Source organism: Oryx dammah, unplaced genomic scaffold, assembly GCF_014754425.2.
Source record: "Oryx dammah isolate SB20612 unplaced genomic scaffold, SCBI_Odam_1.1 HiC_scaffold_28, whole genome shotgun sequence".
Lineage (NCBI taxonomy): Eukaryota > Metazoa > Chordata > Mammalia > Artiodactyla > Bovidae > Oryx > Oryx dammah.
In genome coordinates this window covers 20517292-20533650 of record NW_024070212.1, presented here as the reverse complement: position 1 = coordinate 20533650, position 16359 = coordinate 20517292, and the positions used below count along the sequence as shown (strand labels likewise).

The following is a 16359-nucleotide window of genomic DNA, read 5'->3' as shown; positions in this document are numbered from 1 at the left end:
GAAGCCTTCTGGGGTAGAGTCAGAAGTGGCAAATAATTGTCCAGACAAGAAGACATTCCATCTTTAACCTGTACAGTAAGTAACTGTCACTCTGTCACTGAATTTAAGCCTTTTGTTTCTTCTGAAAAAACCTTCTTACTTTGAGAAAAGGAAGTGAAGCAATGTTTTCAATTTCAGAAATTCTTAAGGAATAAAATCTTCCCATATAATCTCCAAGAGAAACTCACGAATCAGACACCAAACTTGGTAGGGACCACCTCATTCCCTACCTCAGCACGACCCTCAGACCTGAGTATGAATAGAATCAGACACCCTGCAGGACCAGGATGGCCCTCATCAGCCTGAATTACACAAAAAATAAGTTCTGATTAAGTTTGGGCTCAGCAGACAACAGCAGTCTTTAACAGCCTGCCAATCACATCTATACACTCACCTGTGCAGCTCCTTTTGTCTCATTATGGCACAGATGCTACAGTACTAAAAATTATGCTACTCCAGGAGACTGAGACAGAAGGCAACTAGTTACTTACCAAGAAAATGGGGATCCAGGAATGAATCCTGCAATGATCTGTTGTAGTACTCTGTTGAAGAAAAAAAATAGGTAAGACAACAGACTCATGAAAGTACTCTGTAGATATCCATGGCTGACTCATCACCAACCCCTTCCCCATAACACAGTGGCTTTCCACTCTACACAACAGCACCAGAAATCAGTCTGCTATCTGGTAGACTGCTTCTTTGCTATTATGGCCATCTTCCTTAGATTCTTATGAATTAAGCAGGAAAGGACTCTGACTATATGGTTAGTGTTCAAACTATGATTCCTGGATCCTTGGCAGCAACATGAGACGCTTAAAGAGATGCTAGGCCAGTGGGATTCTGGACCCACCTCCCTGCAACAGGAGCAGTTCCATTTTTATGTGTTATATACACTGTGCAATGGAGAAGGTAATGGCACCCCACTCCAGTACTCTTGCCTGGAAAATCCCATGGACGGAGGAGCCTAGTAGGCTGTAGTCCATGGGGTCGCTGAGAGTTGGACACGACTGAGCGACTTCACTTTCACTTTTCTCTTTCATGCATTGGAGAAGGAAATGGCAACCCACTCCAGTGTTCTTGCCTAGAGAATCCCAGGGACAGGGGAGCCTGGTGGGCTGCTGTCTATGGGGTCACACACACAGAGTCGGACACTGAAGCAACTTATATACATCGTGCAAAATACTATTTAAAGGTACGGCACCCCCGCCTATCCCTTTATTTGGCCGTGCTGAGTTGTCTTTGCTGCTCAGGGTGTCTTCCAGTTGTGGTGCTGTGTCTAGAGGTTTTTCATTCTTGTGGCTTCTCTCACTGCACTGCACAGCACAGGCTCTAGGACATGTGGGCTTCAGCAGTTGCAGCTCCAGGGCTCTAGAGCACAGGCTCGACAGTTGTGACATACGGGCTTGTTTCTCCATGGCACGAGGGATCTTCCCAAACCAGGGACTGAACCCATATCTCCTGCATTGGCAGGCAGATTCTTTACCACTGAGCCACCAGGGAAGCCCTAAAGAGCCTTTTTAAAAAAAAATTCCATGATAGCTAACTAAGACATTCACAAGTTATTTTATACTCCTCTTTTGGGTGTAGGTTGGACTTACTGACTTTTCTTTTTTCTTTTTTGATGATTTGATGTTTGTATATATCACAAATGATCATCATAATAAAACTTATTCACATTCATTACCATACATAGTTATAAAATTTTACTTTCTTATGATCTACTCTCTTAGCAACTTTCAAATATGCAATACAGTATTAAAATACCACTGTAATGTAATTAACAGTAATGAACTATAATCTCTCTCATTGTGAGTTTCATTTACATTTCCCTGATAATACAGTCATTGTGCTATACATTATACCCCCAATATTTATTTTATAGCTGGAAATTTGTATCTTTTGACCCCCTCACTGATTTTACTTATCCCCCAACCCCTGCCTATGGTAATCGACCAATCTGTTCTCTTCTATCTATGAACCTGGACCCTGAATTTTTTTTTTTTTTCTTTAAGATTCCACCTATAAGATTATATAGTATTTGTCTTTCTCTGATTTATTTCACTTAGCATGTCCTCAGGGTCAGACATGACTGAAGTTACTTAGCAGCAGCAGCAGCGTCCATTCATGTTGTTGCAAATGGCAAGATGTCAGTCTATTTTAGAGCTGAATAATATTCCACTGTATATGTGTACCACCATTTCTTTATCCATTCATCTATCAGTGGACCCTTAGGTTGTTTCCATGTCTTGGCTATGGTAAACAATGCTGCAATGATCATGGGGTGCATGTATCTTTTCAAATTTGTGCTTCTGTTTTCTTTAGATGAATATCCAGAAGAGGAATTGCTGGATCATAAGGTAGTTCTTTTTTTTTTTTTGAGGAAACTCCATATTGTTTTCCACATTGGCTATACCAATTTATATTCCCAACAATAGTGTATAGGGGGCTCATTCCCTTTTCTTGACACCCTCATCAACACTTGTTATTTCTTATCTTTTTGATTATAGCCATTCTAACGGGTGTGAGGTGATAGCTCACTGTGGCTTTGATTTGTATTTCTCTGATGATTAGAGATGGCAGAGCATCTTTTCACGTGCCTGTTGGCCACCTATATGTCTTCTTCAGAAAAATGTCTATTCAAGTCCTCTGCACGTTTTTTAATTCGGGTGTTTGTTTTTATTGTTGCTGAGTTGCATGAGTTCTATGTATTATTTTGGATATTAGTCTCCTGTTGGATATATCATTTGCAAATACTTTCCCCAATTCAGTTGGTTTCCTTTTCATTCTGTTGGTTTCCTTAGCCATGCAGAAGCTTTTCACAGGCTGATGTAGTTCCACCTGTTTATTTTTGTCTTCGCTGCCTCTGCTTTTGGAGTCATCAAAAAAAAAATCATGGAATGTAAAGCCAAGTGGGCCTTAGAAAGCATCACTATGAACAAAGCTAGAGGATGTGATGGAATTCCAGTGGAGCTACTTCAAATCCTGAAAGATGATGCTGTGAAAGTGCTGCACTCAATATGCCAGCCAATTTGGAAAACTCAGCAGTGGCCACAGGACTGGAAAAGGTCAGTTTTCATTCCAATCCCAAAGAAAGGTAATGCCAAAGAATGCTCAAACTATTGCACAATTGCACTCATCTCACACACTAGTAAAGTAATGCTTAAAATACCTCAAGCCAGGCTTCAGCAAAACGTGAACCGTGGACTTCTAGATGTTCAAGCTGGTTTTAGAAAAGGCAGAAGAACCAGAGATCAAATTGCCAACATCCGCTGGATCATCAAAAAAGCAAGAGAGTTCCAGAAAAACATCTACTTCTGCTTTATTGACTATGCCAAAGCCTTTGACTGTGTGGATCACAATAAACTGTGGAAAATTCTGAAAGAGATGGGAATACCAGACCACCTGACCTGCCTCTTGAGAAACCTGTATGTAGGTCAGGAAGCAACAGTTAGAACTGGACATGGAACAACAGACTGGTTCCAAGTAGGAAAAGGAGTACCTCAAGGCTATATATTGTCACCCTGCTTATTTAACTTCTATGCAGAGTACATCATGAGAAACGCTGGACTGGAAGAAACACAAGCTGGAATCAAGATTGCCGGGAGAAATATCAATAACCTCAGATATGCAGATGACACCACCCTTATGGCAGAAAGTGAAGAGGAACTAAAAAGCCTCTTGATGAAAGTGAAAGAGGAGAGTGAAAAAGGTGGTTTAAAGCTCAACATTCAGAAAACGAAGATCATGGCATCTGGTCCCATCACTTCATGGGAAATAGATGGGAAAACTGTGGAAACAGTGTCAGACTTTATTTTTCTGGGCTCCAAAATCACTGCAGATGGTGACTGCAGCCATGAAATTATAAGGTGCTTACTCCTTGGAAGAAAAGCTATGACCAACCTAGACAGCATATTGAAAAGCAAAGACATTACTTTGCCAACCAAGGTCCGTCTAGTCAAGGCTATGGTTTTTCCAGTAGTCATGTATGGATGTGAGAGTTGGACTGTGAAGAAAGCTGACCACCAAAGAATTGATGCTTTTGATGGAGAAGACTCTTGAGAGTCCCTTGGACTGCAAGGAGATCCAACCAGTCCATTCTAAAGGAGATTAGTCCTGGGTTTTCTTTGGAAGGAATGATGCTAAAGCTGAAACTCCAGTACTTTGGCCACCTCATGCAAAGAGCTGAGTCATTGGAAAAGCCTCTGATGCTGAGAGGGATTGGGGGCAGGAGGAGAAGGGGATGACAGAGGATGAGATGGCTGGATGGCATTACTGACTCAATGGACGTGAGTTTGAGTGAACTCCAGGAGATGGTGATGGACAGGGAGGCCTGGCGTGCTGCAATTCATGGGATCGCAGAGTCGGACACGACTGAGCGACTGAACTGAACTGAAAAAAATCATCACCAAGACTGATGTCAAGGAGTTTCCTGCCTGTTTTCTTATAGGCATTTTACAGTTTCAGATCATATGTACCAGTCTTTAATCCATTTTGAGTTAACTTTTCTATGGTATAAGACACTGATCCAATTTCATTCTTTTCCTTGTGGCTATCCAGTTTTTCCAACACCACTTATTAAACAGACTGTTCTTTCTCCACTGTATATTCTTGGCTCCTCTGTCATAAACTAATAGGCCATATATGCATAGATTTATTTCTGGCCCTCTGTTACCTTGATTTAGATATCTATTTTCATGCCAATACCATACTCTGACTGACTTCTTTTTTTTATTATTAAAAATTAAATTTCTTTCATTACCAAAGTTAAGGAAGTCAAATAAGACACAAAGATTTAAACAGATTCTTACAAAAGATTGTCTTATCCAACCCCCTCTTCCTGCTCCCGGGAGGGAGTCACTTTCTGTGGTTGTTTCTGGCATTCTTAAATATTCATATTCCTAAGTACTATCATGATTTATTTGTCTCTTTATCAATCAGTTGTAATCATTCACTTATTGATTTACTGATTTCCTCTTGGAGTAGATGAGCATTTAGCTAGCTCTATGAGCTAATTACTCCAATCTCATCCTGTCCTCCAACTACTCTGCTTTCCTGTTCCAGAGAGAGTCTGGTCAGTGATTCTGGCTATATCAGTATCAGTTGTGACTTACTTCTTAACAATAGAATACGGCAGGATAACTGTGACTTCCAAAAGTGAAAGTGGAAGTGGAAGTGAAGTCGCTCAGTTGTGTCCAACTCTTTGCGACCCCATGGACTGTAGCCTACCAGGCTCCTCCATCCATGCGATTTTCCAGGCAAGCATACTGGAGTGGGTTGCCATTTCCTTTTCCAAGGAGAGGTCATAAAAGGCATTGTGGCTTCTTCCTTGCACCCTCTCATGGATTACTTTCTTTGGGAAAGTGCCATATCAAGTAATCCTGTGGAAATGCCCACATGATAAAGAACTAAGGCTTCCTGGCAATACCCAGAACAAACTTGCCAAAATCTGAGCAATTCCCAATTGATTCTTCAGATAACTACAGCAACAGCCCATGAACTGACTGTAAGCTCATGAGATCCTGGGCCAGAACCACCCAGCTAAGCTGCTCTCAAATTCCTGACCCATTGAACCTATGAGATAATCAATGTCTGTTGTTTAAGCCTCTAAGCTCTGGGGTAATTGTTATACAGCAATAGATACCTAACACAGATTTTGATACCCAGAAGTGAGTGCATGCATGCTAAGTTGTGTCCGACTCTTTGAAATTCCATGGACCGTAGCCTGACAGGCTCCTCTGCCCATGGAGTTTTCCAGGCAAGGATACTGCAAGACAGTTGCTATTTCCTACTCCAGGGGATCTACCAGATCCAGGGGTCAAACATATGTCTCTTGTGTCTCTTGCACTGGCAGGTAGATTCCTTACCACTGGGCCACCTGGGAAGCTTGCTATTAAAAAAAAAAAAACTAAAACGTGGGAATAGCTCTGAAATACAGCAAAGGGCAGAGCTGGAAGGATTTTGAGGACAGTGAGTAAAAGTTTGAAAAGCCTTGAAGAAACAGTAGATGCATGATGGCTTCTGAGGAAGAGTGAGTACTTAAGGGAAAGTGAGGAAACAGGAGGGAAAGAGATCCTTGTTATGTAGTGGAAAAATCCTGCCATCATATGGGAAGTAGAAGTTATGGCTCATGAATGGATGATAATCTAGCTAACAAGATTTCCGGACAGGAATGTTGAAAGTCCCTTTTGGTTTCATCTTGATGCATTAAAATGCAAAAGAAGAGGAATACATTAAAGGAAGAATACTTAAAAAGGAGTTAAGACTGGATCATTCTGAAAATTCCCAGACTCTCCAGATGGCAAATGATACTAAAATTAAGAAATGGCTTTAAAAAAAAAGAAAGAAAGAAATGGTTTTCAAGCAAAGATCAAATCATGGGCATTGCCAAAAGAAAACAGTTAAAGCAGCCAAGAGTGTGGCTATAAAAATTCTTTGTGAAGACCTCAGAAAGATAGTGCCTAGAGAACCATTCAATTAAACAACTGTGGATGTCTTATTATTAATAGTTTCCTGGGGCTACCATAACATATTCCCACAAACTGGGTAGCTAAAACAACAGGAGTTTATTCTCTCATAATTTTGAAGTCAGAAATCTGAAATCAAGATGCTGTCAGGGGCTTCCCTGGTTACTCAGTGGTAAAGAATCCACCTGTCAATGCAGGAGACATAACAGACGTGGATTTGACCCTTGAGTTGGAAAGACTCCCCTGGAGGAGAGGAGAATATTGCAACCCAATATTCTTGCCTAGAGAATTCCAAGGACAGAAGAGTCTGGCAGGCTACAATCCATAGGGTTGCAAACAGCCTTAGTTCTTTAGTTGCAAAACTAAAGCATCTGAGCACACACACACATAAAAGACATTTTTACTAAACAAGATCATATTCACAGCTAAGTTAGGAAGTTAGGACTTGAACATTGGTAGAGTATACAGGTCTACCCACCACAAGTATTGTCCTTCAGCAATCCAGCAGAAGTCCATGGTAAAAAAGGGAGTATCTAAAAAAGACTTGTGAGCGTAGCTTTTGTTAACAGCATGAACTTTACTAATACTCACAGGAGACTCAAAGTTTTAAAAAGAAACACTACCAGCTTAAATTGAAAAGTACAAAGGCAGTACAAAATGAAAAGAGATCTTTTAGGCCCTCAAAATTCTACTGCCAAGATGCAGGCTAAAAAAACTACGGAGCTGCAAATCTGGACTACTTTTCATGGAAAAGAATGACTCATAGGGTGGAATCAAGAGCCAGGAAGGAGGAAACAAGAGCCACAGAGAAGCATTCCTGGGCAGAAGTAGAATGAAGTCCTAATCAAGGACCGTCCAACATTTATCCAGACAAACATCAAAATTGCTATGAATCAGTAACTTCTGTGTGCCTTACATCTTCTCCCTTTCTAAACAGAAATCTCTATACCTGTTTATTATATTCCTGTCCCATCACTATATATTGTATATGTGAGGGGTAAAAAACTTATGTCTTTCGTTTCTAGATCTCCACATCAAAAGGAATTCTGTCTATAACCCAAAGAGCCTCATCCATACTCAGACCTAAGTAAATGACACTTGGATTTCAAGTTGATGCTATAAAGGGACAAGACCTCTGGTGGGTCTTGGGAGGAGATGAGTGTATTTCTCACATGGGAGAAATTTCTGGCCAAAGGTTAAATTATGGTAGTTTAAAAAAAATATGTCCAGGGCTTCTCTGGCAGTGGTTAAGACTCTGCTTGCACTGCAGGGAGCGCAGACTCCATCCCTGGTGAGAGAACTAAGACCCCCACATGCCGTGCAGCATGGCCAAAAACTTAAGGAAAAAAAATTTTTTTTTAATTTTGTAAATAAAAACATGTACACAAATTCTTTAATATTCTTCCTCATGAATGTGGGCTAGACTTGGTGATTCGCTCCTTACAGATAAAATATGGCTAAGTGAGTGTTTGTCTTTTAAGATGAGGATATAAAAGGCATTATGGTTTTCCCTTCTTCCTTTTTCTCTCTTGGATCACTTACTCTAGGGGAAGCCAGCTGCCAAGTCATGAAGACACCAAAGAGTCCTATGGAGATGGCCTCCTGCCAACAGTAATGTTAGTTCACCCATCTTGAAGTGGATCTTACCAATCCCAGGTAAGTATTCAGATTACTGCTGCCACTGCAGACATTTTGATTACATCATGAAAAACTTTACCAAAAACACCTAGCTAAGCTGCTCCCAAATTCCTGTCCCTCAGAAACTGTGAGATGATAAATGTCTGTTGTTAAAAGCTGCTATGGGGTTCCCTGACAGCTCAGTTGGTAAAGAATCCCCCTGCAATGCAGGAGACCCTGGTTCGATTCCTGGGTCAGGAAGATCCACTGGAGAAGGAATAGGCTACCCACTCCAATATTCTTGGGCTTCCCTTGTGGCTCAGCTGATGAAGAATCCGCCCACAATGCGGGAGACCTGGGTTGGATCCCTGGGTTGGGAAGATCCCCTGGAGAAGAGAGAGGCTACCCACTCCAGTATTCTGGCCTGGAGAATCCCATGGACTTTATAGTCCATGGGGTTTGCAGAGTCGGACACGACTGAGCAATAACTCTACCATAAATTGCTAAATTCTAGTATAATCTGTTTACCCAGCAACAAATGACTAGTATATCCTCGCTTGCTAGTAAAGGCATAACTCAGCAATATCACAGGTGTGGTTCCAGACCACTGCAATGAAGCAGATGTTGCAATAAAATCACTCATGAATTTTTTGGTTTCCCAGTGCATATAAAAGTTATGTTTACACTTTACTGTTGTCTACTAAGTGTGTGATAACATTATGTCTAAAACAATGTACATACCTTAATTTTAAAATATTTTATTGTTTAAAAATACTAACCATCATCTGAACCTTCAGCAAGTTAGTAGTAACACCAAAGACCACTGATCAAAGGTCACCACAGCAAATACAATAATGAAAAAGTTTAAAATATTATGAGACTTATGAAAATGTGACTCAAAGACATGAAGCGAGCAAATGCAGTTGAAAAAAATGGCACCGACAGATTTGCTGGATACAGGGTTGCCACAAACCTTCAATTTGTAAAAAACGCAGTATCTGCTAAGCACAATAAAGCAAAGCGCAATGAAAATTGGGGAGCTGTACAGTTGGCCCTCTGTACCCACAGGTTCTGCATCTGCAAACTACTGAGGGGAGGGGGAAAACTCAAGAAAGCTCCAAAAAGCAAAACTTGAATTTGCAGTTCAACACCAACTATTTATATAGCATTTACTTTGTTTAAAGTGTTGCTATTTACATAGCATTGTATTAAGTGTTACAGTAACCTAAAGGTGACTTAAAGTATACAGAAGGATGTACTATAGGTTATTTGCAAATACTGTTTTATATCAGAGATTCGAATTCTCAGAGTTGAGTACCAGCGGGGGGCGCAGGGTGTCCTGGAACCAATCCCTCCAACAGATACTGAGGGATGACTAACTAGAACAGATAATCACATACTTGAACTAACCAATAAGTAAGTGGTAATAATCAAGTTTGAGAGAGACAGAGAGAAAGACTCTAGTTCCCTGAGGCTCTAAAGCAGACCCTATATAAATACTTGGAATTGCCAGGGACACCTCTGGGGATCAGCTGCTGATTTCGCCTTTATCGGTTGCTTACTCTCCAGAAGTGAGATGCAGGTTCCATCTCAGCAGCTCAAGGTGACCCCAGTAAGTGTATGAGCTGATGTCAGGAAATTATCTTCAATAGATACATACACAGTACTTACAGTAAACTTTTTTTTAAACACACACTTTCTTATTAAAGTAATAGGAGCTAAAAGGGGTGGGGGAAGAGGTTTATGTATTTAATTTTAGCAACCCACAGAAGAGAGAAATAAATCCACAGGGTCTGGAAGGGAAGATATATGCTAAAATCAGATAAGAGTAGTCACTTAGTCTCCAGAGCTGTTTTCTCTCTAGGTTTCCTCCTAGCTCCCTTGTCAGTCTCCTCTACTTATTCTTCCTATCTTCCAAACTTCTAATCAAGGAGGGCTCAGAGCTCAATTCCCTGAGCTCCTCTATCTTGACTCTTTTGGCAATTTCATCCAGTTTTATATTTAAGTACCATATATAGGAGATCAGTCCTGGGTGTTCTTTGGAAGGACTGATGCTAAAGCTGAAACTCCAGTACTCTGGCCACCTCATAGGAAGAGTTGACTCATTGGAAAAGACTCTGATGCTGGGAGGGATTGGGGGCAGGAGGAGAAGGGGACGACAGAGGATGAGATGGCTGGATGGCATCACTGATTCGATGGACGTGAGTCAGAGTGAACTCCGGGAGTTGGTGATGGACAGGGAGGCCTGGCGTGCTGTGATTCACGTGGTCACAAAGAGTCCGACGCGACTGAACTGAACTGAACTGAACCGAACTGAACCATATATAGGCAACAACTTTCCAGGTTTTATATCCAGCCGAGACCTCTCCCTACTCAACATCATCACTTGAATGTGTAGTAAGCACCTCAAACTTATTAAGTCCAAAAGTGAACTCTTAGATCTTCTCCCCCAAAACCATCCCTTCTAGCATTTCCCATCTTAGCTGATAGTGGCTCCATTTTTCTAGTTGCTCACACAAAAACCTCTATGTCATCCTTAACTCTTCTTTCTGTTACACCTCATATCCAATCTGCCAGCAAATCCTGTCATGCCCAAAGTCAATCTTTACCTAGAATCCAACTTTTTTTTAAAAAAACTAACCCTCATCCAAGCCACTGGCATCTCTAACTTTAATGCAACAGCCTCCTAACTGGTTTCTCTGCTTCTGTCTTTGCTCCCGTGCCCCTCATACACACACACACCACTCACCATTCTATTATCAACACAGCAGTTACAATGATCATTTAAAGGTGTAAGTTAGACCATGTAATTCTTCTACCCTAAAATTCCTACTGGACTTCCACTGCACTCAGAATAAAAACCTTTATAATAGCCTACCAGTTGCTACATGATCTCAGACTCACCCCCTGATCTCTGGCCCCAACAAGTTCTCTGTGACCTCATCCCCTACTATTCCCCTCACTTATTCCGTTCTCTCTACATTAGACTCTCCTTGTTGGCACATTCCTGGCTCATTCCCTCACTACTTTTATATCTATTCAAATATCTTCTCAATAAGGCCTTTGCTGACTATACTTTTTGAAGAGCCCTCCTCTTTTTTTTTCCATATTATTTACTGTTTAACACTATTGATTAGGTTTATTTTGCTTGTCTGTCATCCCCTATTAGTATTTAAATTCCACAAGGGCAATCTTTTTTTTTCTTTTTACTGTTTTGTTCATTAATGTATGCCCAACATCCTGAATAGCACTTGGCGGTAATACACAAATGTTTACTGAATGACTTAAAAGACCTCAAGATGGGGCCCAATCAGATAGTCAATGAAAGATATACTCAATCTATGAAGAATAAAAAAAGATATTATAAAATAGGTATAGTATGATTCCTTTTCAACTCTATAGATGTAGGTATCTCATATATATGTATGTAAAAGGTCTACGTGATTACGTACCAAGAAACTGCTGCTGCTACTGCTAAGTCCCTTCAGTTGTATCCAACTCTGTGTGACCCCATAGACGGCAGCCCACCAGGCTCCCCCATCCCTGGGAGTCTCCAGGCAAGAACACTTGACTGGGCTGCCATTTCCTTCTCCAATGCATGAAAGTGAAAAGTGAAAGTGAAGTCACTCAGTCATGTGTGACTGTTAGCAACCCCATGGACTGCAGCCTACCAGGCTCTTCCATCCATGGGATTTTCCAGGCAAGAGTACTGGAGTGGGTTGCCAAGAAACAAGTGTGGCTAATTTCTAGGTAATGCTGTTTTTTCAATCCAAGCCAAAAAACAAAACAAAGTAAACCTACTATTTTTAAATTAAAAAAAAAAGTCAATTCTCAAAATTTGAGTTGTGAGTAGTGGTCAGTAAACAATGGTCCCATAACATAGGGTTAACTTCAGGAGAACATATTCTAGGTTGAAAACCTGCTGCTGCTGCTGCTAAGTCGCTTCAGTCGTGTCCAACTCTGTGCGACCCCATAGACGGCAGCCCACCAGGCTCCCCCATCCCTGAGATTCTCCAGGCCAGAACACTGGAGTGGGTTGCCATTTCCTTCTCCAATGCATGAAAGTGAAAAGTTAAAGTGACGTCACTCAGTCATGTCTGACTCTCAACAACCCCATGGACTGCAGCCTACCAGTCTCCTCCATCCATGGGATTTTCCAGGCAAGAGTACCGGAGTGGGTTGCCATTGCCTTCTCTGGCAAATGTGATAAGCAGGATAAAAAGTTATACTACTTCTCAAATCAACAGGACAAACTGTTACCAGGAAGAAGGCAAGCCAAAATTTAATCAATAAAAAAACTTATAAAATATGAAATTGTATAGTACTTTCAAAACACTGGGTAACATTGTAATGATAACTACTGTAAAGTACTAACAATCATGTGGAACAATCTGGGTTGACCTGCTAAGAAGGCAGAGCAATACGCCCCAAAGATGTGCTCATTTACACTTACATGAATGAAAAGAAAAAATAAATTGAACTTAAAACTTCCTAAGTTTTACTTACTGACACACTGATATGTGTCCCTTAGAAGGAAAATTTTTGAGAAAGTTAGGCAAACGCTTCTTTTTTTTTCCTAATTGTGAAGACTATAAAACACTATTAAAATTTCTTTAAGTATTTTGAAACATTCATAATCCCACCAACTACAAATATCATCATTTTTGCCATATCCTGGCTCCAATATTTAACTGGCTTCATATCTTCAGGCAATTTACCTAACCTCTCTGTGCCTCAGTTTCTACTGTAAAATGGAATATTCATAGTAACTTATCCAGAATTATAATGAAGATCAAACAAATAATTGTAAAGCACTCAAACTACTATCTGGCACAAACTCTTAGCTATTACTCCTACTAATTCATATGTTCCATATACCTCTTAGAAACATAATTACAATTATTCATTCATTCAACACAAATACACAGTGTGTGTATTGTGTGTTTGTGCTCAGTGGTGTCTGACTTTGTGAATTCATGGACTGGAGTGTGCCAGGTTCCTCTGTCCATGGGATTTCCCAGGAAAGAATGTTGGAGTGGGTTACCATTTCTTTCTCCAGAAGATTCATTCAACACAAATATATACAGTATTCACTATAAAACAGACACTAACTAGAAGCTGGGAATACAAAAATGAATAAAATGCCATCCTAAACCACTGATCCCAGAAGTAACTGAAAAGGCTGTAACAGATCTGGTCCCCCAAAAGATGCTAGGCCCAGATAAAAATTACAGGTAACTTTTATCAAACCTTTAAAAAATAGATAATTCCTGATTTAAACTATTCTCAAGCATAAAAACAAAGCAAGATTTCCCAGTTTATTTTACCAAACTAAAATAACACTGATACCAAAACCTGATAAAGATTATACAAGAAAATTACCAGCAAAAATCCTAAAAAATATTAGGAAGAAATCAACTCCAACAATGCATTAAAAGATCAATGCTTCTTTGACAAAGTAGTTTTTAATCGAAGTCTGATGAATTCATAGTGTTCATTCAATGTTAGAAAATCTATTAGTTAATAAAATGCACTAATTGTTTAAAGGAGAAAAACTATAAGGGCCATCTTCATAGGACTGCAAAGAGCATTTGATAAAATCACTTGCCATCCTCAATTAAAAGCCCATAATAAATCAGGAATAAAATAAATGTGATAGTGCATGTATTAGGAACCAAAAGCAAATGTGCTTAATAAAGAAACACTAATTCACTTTTACTGAAGTCAGGAAGAAGACAAAGATAACTATTAGGTAACTTTGTTTTGATAATAAAGTCAATGCAACAGATAAAGAGAAATAATGAGGCATAAACAGAGGGAAAAAATACAATCAATATTTGTAAATGATATACCTGTTAATCTAGAAAACTTAGAAAATAAAATGAATAACTATTAGAGCTAATAAGACAACTAAATTAAGGAGCAAGGTGTTGGATAGCAATCTAACAATCAGTTTAAAAACTAAGTGAAACTATAAAATTTTACTGAATATAAAAAAAAAAAAACTATACAAATTGAGAAATGAGCCGTGGGTCCAGATGAGAAGTTTCAATATTATAAAAAGTACCAACTGTCCCCAAATAAATGAAATTCCAGTCAAAATTCCAATGGGATAAGAGAGGTCAGAGACTGACAAATTACATTTAAAATTCATTTGAAAGAGTAAATGTAAAAGAAGCACTCAGCAGTTTTTAAGAAGGAATAATAATGAAATAGACTTTCACTACTAGGTATCAAATCATACTATAAAATTATAGAAAGTAAATCAGGAAGACATAGGCATAGGAGCATACAAAAAAAAAAATCAGATCATAATACAGAATCCAGAGATGAATATGAAAGTGTATACATAACAAAGGTAACATTTCAAGTCAGATGGATTATTCAATAAATGATAATGCAAAATAACTATATATTCATATTCGGAGGGGACATATTAACTCAAAAAAATGCACAAGAATAATACCACTCAGTACCAGAAGTGTGTGCACAAAACACAGAAATCCTCCCTGGAAGTGGATGGAGGCACATATCCACTGGGATGAATACTCTAATGTTCTTATAAACTTGGAACTACCATTAGCTGTCTTTCATTTTACATAGGAGAGCTATCTAATAATGATGCCAACAAAGAGACGACAGAGACAGACAGATAATGATAACATACTGACCAACCACTTAGATCCATCTAAGAACATCTAATTTACATCAGTGGTCAATACTGTCCCCACACAGCAACTGAGAAATCCAAAGAGATGGTTTTGCTAGATACAATAAATGGGGTAGTACCATTCATACTCAACAGATAGGAACGAGCAGTACTAGTCATCCTGCCAAGAAATGGGAAAACAGCCAGGACCAACAAGGAACTGTCTTCCAACATGTGTAATTTGTGAACATCCTGCCTGGACATCCATTTGGGGCATGTCTGTTTAGAATTAACTGAATTTTCTAGTAACACATCTACTGTGAAAATCAAGGGAAAATTATACATTCCCACTCCCAGCACTTTCCCAGGAAGTCTTCACCACTTTGGAAAATCCTAACACTAGCAATCACTGGTTCGATCCCTGGGTGGGGAAGATCTCTTGGAGTAGGAAATGGCAACCCACTCCAGTATTCTTGTCTGGGAAATCCCATGGACAGAGGAGTCTGGCGGGCTACAGTCCAGGAGGTCGCAAAGAGTCGGACATGACCGAGCACGTACAGATGCACACAACTCTGGCAATGCTGTTTGTGGTAGATGTAGATGGCAGGTATTACACTCTCATACCATCTGCCTATCATATTCTTTTTTTAAAAAATTACAGACATTTATTCTTTAGTTGAAAAATCCATACACATAATCAGAATATACAATTTAAGATTTCTTTTTAGTGGAAAGGAATCCAAGGTCTCAAGGGCTTTGATGAGCCTGTAACATGTTTTCTGGAAATCACTTAACTGAGCCTTTTTGAGACTCTGGAACAAAACAGAAGAAAAATTGGTTCAAGAAAATCAGCACTTAGATTTTGAAATCAAACTATCTATTCTTAATTCTATACATCCAGAACTAGAAAGAACTGGGACAATTCTCTTCTATATTTCCAACATACTCAGATTTACCCTAGCAAAGAGATGCCTGCTCTACTGGAAGACATAATGCAAACAGAATAAACCAACAGAAGATGGTGGTATGTGTGTTTTTTTTGGCCACACATGTGGCTTGTGGGATTTCAGTTCACCGACCAAGGATGGAACCCAGGCCACAGCAGTGAAAGCCCGAAATCCTAACCATTAGGCCACCAGGGAACTCCTGGTGGTATGCTTTTAAGGAGGACACAATTGATGGCCTGTGGCAAGTTTATGGAATGGTAAGGATTTTCAGAGTAGGGATGAGAAAAATAGCTACAGAAAAGGTAATGTAAGACTGCAAATAAGAACTTATATTGATAACTGAACTGAGCAATGGTATCAGTTTCAATACATACCACTGTGAATACCACTACTACTTTGTATATAATTCAGGATTCCATAGACCCCATGGAGACATGGAATTCAATGAGAAGCCTTCATCTTTTATGTGAAATTCAAAGGCATTGTGAAGACTGAGGTCAACTGAGCTAACCAGGTCAACTAGGATTTGTTTCATTTGTAAGAGAACCCTCCTGCAACAGTTCTATTTAATTCTCCTAAAAATGGTGGCCTTTTAAACCTTTCTCCTTTCAGAAACAGCAGTTATATAAATGGGATGCTGGAT

General features: G+C 39.6%; 1 protein-coding gene across 2 annotated transcripts in view; it reads right to left on the bottom strand.

Annotated features, from left to right (window-relative positions):
• RNF115 (ring finger protein 115) overlaps positions 1 to 16359 on the bottom strand; it is a 70898-nt gene that overhangs the window by 5973 nt on the left and 48566 nt on the right. For both annotated transcript variants that reach the window (XM_040230856.1, XM_040230857.1), the window contains one exon: positions 531 to 581. In XM_040230856.1, the coding sequence (XP_040086790.1) occupies positions 531 to 581 (51 nt within the window). The remainder of the gene's footprint in view (positions 1 to 530; positions 582 to 16359) is intronic.